This window comes from Ruditapes philippinarum, unplaced genomic scaffold (genome assembly GCF_026571515.1).
Source record: "Ruditapes philippinarum isolate M1 unplaced genomic scaffold, ASM2657151v2 ctg4275_1_1_1_1, whole genome shotgun sequence".
NCBI classification, from domain to species: domain Eukaryota; kingdom Metazoa; phylum Mollusca; class Bivalvia; order Venerida; family Veneridae; genus Ruditapes; species Ruditapes philippinarum.
Window position 1 is genome coordinate 109,357 of NW_026855847.1, and position 5,902 is coordinate 115,258.

General features: G+C 31.9%; 1 protein-coding gene across 1 annotated transcript; it reads right to left on the minus strand.

Moving 5' to 3' along the window:
- Positions 1 to 1,439: 1,439 nt before the first annotated feature.
- LOC132744594 (uncharacterized) lies at positions 1,440 to 5,544 on the minus strand. The gene is made up of 3 exons (XM_060733353.1): positions 5,183 to 5,544; positions 2,272 to 2,358; positions 1,440 to 1,852 (listed from the first exon to the last, which is right to left on the minus strand). Exons 1-3 carry the CDS (start codon positions 5,487 to 5,489, stop codon positions 1,440 to 1,442), a joined length of 807 nt encoding a protein of 268 aa, XP_060589336.1. The 5' UTR covers positions 5,490 to 5,544.
- Positions 5,545 to 5,902: the final 358 nt, after the last annotated feature.

A 5,902-nucleotide genomic window follows, 5' to 3' on the forward strand; every position in this document is an offset into this window, starting at 1 on the left:
TATATAATATCATGTGTGTTCAATTGACAAAATGACAGTTACAACAAGGTATGAAAGCATACGGAGAAATCTTTCTTGGGAAATGACGCTATAATACGATAGACATTTATCAGAAAGCTCTATGATAATACATAATAATTATGATAATTTCAGACAAAGTATAAACTATTTACATGATTATATTGGTAGCAAATGCCATACAATTATAAATATAGTTTGTGTATGAGGAGCTGTAGCCTGGTTCGCAATACAAAGCACTTGTTTACGCCACTTATAACATTTACCAAGGAAAGGCAACCAGCTGCTTTGGTGCGAATTAGGAAAACTGTTCTGCACATTCTGTTTAATATACACGACTCAATTGTAATGCTAAAAAATTATTAGACACAGCTAATGTACATTATACATGAGAAACATAAGGGAAAACTCATTCGTGAAGATATGTTGGTTGGATATTTTGTTTTTAAAGACACACCTAACAATAGAAAGATAAAAAGATATCTGTTTTAATAAATATATTAAAGTAGATTATGCGTTTATATTTATACAATCGCCATACTGTGTTCGATGTCGTTTTTTTATGTTTGACAGAAAGGGCCTTGGAGTTGCAAATATTATGACAAGCAACTGCCGACCAGATAGGCGTCCACTTGACAGCCGATTATAACACATTTACGAAGCTATTGAAACAATACATTGATAAATTTTCATCTAGATACAAAAGACTGGAAAATATCATTTACGAGCTCCCTTATATTTTGCTTATTTACACTGTTTGCTACGAAAAATCATACCCTTAAGATATTTATTATGGTGGCGCGTACAACTGATACGACGAAAAGTTAACACGGTTTTAGTGCCCAGTTGCTTGTCCCATTATATAATGTCCCAGGTTTGATGGAAAGGGTCGAGGATTTGCAATCAATATATGAATGTAAGAAACCTATGTGAAAAAAACGAAGGAAAACATTTTCATTTTAATTCTAAAATGTACAGTAATATAATGTTCATTTACATAACTAAACTGAAACAAATGCTTGTATTTGATCATTTATTGATTGTTGGCCTTGTGTTTTCCTGAAAGGTATATCATACAATGTAATGGAAATAAATTTATAAATATGAGTCACTGGACACTGGGTCGTCTACATGATGCTAAAATATTTTAGATTAACACTTGAGCATTCAGGATCTTGTTGGCGTATCACATTAGATCGTACAATAACTGACGTATATGCCATGACACACATCCGTGAATAAGCTTCCTTAAATGAAAGTTTAAACGTGATATAGAAATTAGGGAATTCAGAGCCTTAGAACATTGAGTAATAATATAATGCTTTCATTCAGACAAAATACGTTCAAGCAGATGTATCATAATAAGCAACTTTGATGGTGGGTGTAAGTTTACTTGAAGAAGATGTCTCAATTGTTACAGTCTAGCTATTAATAATCATTCCGAGAAACGTGTTCATTCTGTGTATGTCTTCAATAAGTTTGTAGTTTGAATTTTTTGAACGATGCTGAACCCATACTTGTTCCCCTGATTTCACTCTCACTATTCCAGTCACTGAGCTGCAAACGGCATTTTCTCCCACACCATAAAGGTAATCTTTCATGATGACGTTTCCTTCATGAAATATTTCTACATAAACGTATTTCGAAATCGGTGTACACAAATGGACAGCAAACTGGTACAGACCCGAAACAGGGGCTGTGAAGATTCCTGTTGAAGTGTCATATCCAGATCTTTCGTTTATGATGGCATAATTAAATATAATCCGCTCTGTTTCATCGGTGTCAACATCTGTCACATGATGTGCATAAAAAATAACAGGACGTTCATACTTTTCTGTAAATGAATAGGCATGTTAATTGAATGCGTTTAAATGGTATTAGCAGTCAAACAATCAGAATTAAAAATAGATAAATAAATATCATGTTTATGTAGCACATTTGTTCAAAACTACAATACGATAATAAAAGTACATGTTTCCTCTTTTAATTAGTATGAAATTAAACATTAGAAAAAAAACTGGCATTAATCTGTTATTGAGATAAAGACTCTTATACCAAATTTATTACCATGACTTTTCAGTAGCGCGTTCGATATCTATCCAATGTATAATTCATGCAAAAAATGATATTGCATTAGATGTATAAAATAAATGATCAGTTATAACATGTAATTTGTTTCAGGTAGTTATTGACGCTTATAGAAAGTCTGATAAGAAAATATTCCATCGTTTATTACAGAGGACATAATCTTACCTTGTAATTTGACAACACTGTTTCTTTGGCTTTCAATTTCTTGCGTTAAATTCACTCGAGACGCTTCATATAACTTCTCAAAGAACTCTGTAATCAAATTAAAACAACAGCTTTAAAACATTGTGTAAAACATTTAGATGAATGGCATTTTTTATTCTTATTAAACACTGAAATAAAATTCACTATGCAAATAAAATCTGTAAATGTAAAATGCACAATATTGTTTAAATTACAATCAAATTGAGTTTAATGCATCTTATTTACGGCCTACAATCGTTAGAACTAGTCTACAAACATTGTTATGCGCATGCTCCGCTTCAAAATATGACTTTACTTAAACGAAAAATTATCATCGATTGTAATAAATTGTTTACTTTTTTGAACAGCGAATTCGAAAAAGTGACAATAAACACTTTTAATAGATACAATACTGTGAAATTTGAAAAGGGGTATTGTTTTAGGGTAATATATCAGGCCATCATTTTTTACTCATTTCGTTGTAAAGCAATCGGATCATTAACAGTCCAGGTCATTGGAACAGCATGTGAGTTATTATAGCATCATATCTGTAATATAGCATCACTTTAAAGCAAAGCGTCGACGGAGTAAAAACTTTAATTCCACTTATAGAATCCATGAACAAAACATTTACAGACATCAGTTTTAATGTGTAGCATGTAACTTTTGTTAATTACGCAAGTAGCCAATTATTTTTGCCGACTGATGTAATACGCGTTAAATTATTGTGATATTTTTCTTATGAGCAATATTCCCTTGATATTTTGACCCAGAACATGAAAATATCTCAGAACGTTAAAATAATTTAACCTGAATGGAATGGTAGAGTAAATCAAGTATTTTATTGGCTTTATGTGTTGACCACATACAATAAAGGTATTAGGCAAGAAAAGGAATATCATTTCTATATTCATGGCGGCTAAACGGCGATTCAAAGCATTTTCGGAAATGCTCATACTTGTTTTTAGATATAATCATTCCTCATCACGCAGCCATTAAAGGTCGCGTAGAATCAATTATGGCAAAGTCGCCCAACAAGAGGTCGCAAACTTAATGTACTATTTTTACCCCTACATCATCCCCTAAAATTATCAAATTTTATGAACGAAATTCCTGCTTTGTCTATATACAGGTTGCATGTACCTCTTTGAAATGTTTAGCTATATAAAAGGGTTTTCTGCTGTTTACAAGTTTAAAGAATAGTTAATCAACAGTACGTGTATCAAGTTTATGCTGCAATAAGTTGCACTGTTTTTAAGTCAAAATTGAATCTGACCTTTCGAATGACTTGTTTAGCGAAGAATGACTACAGAAGAAGTCAAACATAGGGTAATATTTCAATTTTGAATCAAAGCATTTATAAGCTTCGGACCAAATCATTTTCAATAATTCAAGTTTGTAATGTGTAAATTATTTCTGGTTTTATCTGTATATATACAGCGAACTTGTAGGTGTACTGTTGAACAAAATGTTATGCTATTGAGTAAGCATGTATTATATTTATGTATTTTTGTACTTAAGTTTCTATTGCACAACTTTGGAACACCTCGCCGATTATTCCTTATCTGATAGACTAACGGAAATAGACGATATGTTGCTATTGTTCGCAGATGACATTAGACTAATCAGAGGTTATTACTTTCCCGCCATTCGAACAATTACAGCTGTAAAAAAGACATCTCGCATGTTTCTTTTTAAAGAAGCAAACTTGTACTAGGTACAATTTACAGATTTTGTCAATACCGTACGTGTAAGTCTTGCCTTGCGGGTATAGAATAAAATCAAATTTGATATTAGAAATATTATGCTCTTTATCCAGACGACTTAGGATCACTATGATTGGCCAAAACTCGTCGCCACGAAAACGCCATCCTTATGAAAACGTGAAATATTGTTTCCACGAAAGTTAATTTCAAACTTTGTATAAGTTAAGTTTTTCTAAAGGACAGAAAACATTACAAAATGTCAGCCATTAACGAAGTCTCTGGTAGTTACATAATCAAAACAAAAATGTCAAATAACATCGCTTTAACAAATGGAAATCATGATTTTTATACGAGAAACAGACACCGAAACGTGGAATTACCGTTTAAGCGAGAATAGCGCTAGTGCACCTTTTTCATGCAGTAGCATCCGACTTATTCAATACCTCGCCCTGTGTGTTTTTAATACGTCCTCCTGCTTCTGAAGATGTTAATGCACGCAAAGATTGCATTACCCTCAAGAGTGATTTCAAATGTATAATTAAACTGAATGAAAGACTTCAAATCAACAATGAATTTAAAAATACGAAAAAGTTTCAGCTGTTTGTTTCTTATCGAACAAAACGATAAAATGTTCTAGAAAAAAATCTGCTTTATAGAGGATGTTTAATGAGTGTAAGTTGTATACTGAATTTATTGAACGAGTTGAATAACATAATATTATGCGAGCCTCTGGCGAGCTTAATATTCTTTTATTGAAAGAGTTCAATAAATTTGGAATTGAACTTACACTCTTTTAATATTCCATTTATCACATACCACAAATAAAGACCGTTTGAAGTAAAATAAAACATTTTTCATTGACCGCCTATATTATAACATTGAGCGCGTCTTGACGCTATGTTTACTATGTATATAACTAAAATGGCGTAACATGAAAAAATATGCTCGGCCGTGCAATACCAATATTACGGAGTCGTAAAAGCGGCACGGGTATGTGATAAATTAATACATGTACGTATATGTGACAATTTTCAACGCAATACATATCAATGATTATTTCGTGGTGTTTTGTTATGGGCTGATATAAAATACTATCAACATTATTATTTATTGTATAATAAGCCTTCCATTGCAGGCCAAACCACTTTAAAAGTATTTTAAAAGAAGATAGTAAAATATGTACTTACTTGTTTTCTTCTCAATTTTTTTAGTTTCCTCCAGCATTCGTTCCGTAATGTTGATCTGTAAGCTTTCAAACTTGTCCGTGAATTCTTGAACAGTTTTCTTAATGACGCCTAAAGTGTCCATGACAGTCTCTTGTGTCGCCTTAATTTCGTTTGCCATGGTTTCTACTTTAATTTCAGTCCTTATCATTTTCTCTAAAAGTTGTTCTTCGTAAGCAAATTTTGAACAAACTGGTTCTTTTGCAAGAACAAATTGAAAATTGTATATTTGAAACAAAACAACAAAAGTATAAAACCTTGAGAACAACATTTTGTTACAGACTATTTTGCCTGGATTAATGTCAAGAATGCAACTACATTTTCTGTTCCAGCTGTCCTTTTATAAGTATAGGTTTTTGATTGAAGACGAGGGTTAATCAAGAATATTTGTAGAAATTATATCATTTAATTGCACACTTTTCTTAAGAAACTTAAATTAAATACAGGTATATATTATCACTTAAAATTAGGTTAAAATCGTATTTTGCCGTCTTCGGTGTTCTTTAGAGATTTTGTTTTTTCTCAATATTGTTAACATGACTTAACTGGAAAAAAAACAGTAATGTCATATGTCATGAAGAGCTTTATTCTTGATCAATCGGTTACAACACTATCTAAATACATTTTCCCATTGTTACGGTAAAATGAGTCGATCGTTTGTCAGCAAGCATGAATGATATAATG

Coding starts and splice junctions, on each gene's coding strand:
- LOC132744594 (XM_060733353.1), bottom strand. CDS start 5,489: ATGTTGTTCTCAAGGTTTTATACTTTTGTTGTTTTGTTTCAAATATAC. Junction 2,359..5,182: donor AAAAATTGAGAAGAAAACAA/GTAAGTACATAT, acceptor ATTTGATTACAG/AGTTCTTTGAGAAGTTATAT. Junction 1,853..2,271: donor CAGTGTTGTCAAATTACAAG/GTAAGATTATGT, acceptor ATTCATTTACAG/AAAAGTATGAACGTCCTGTT.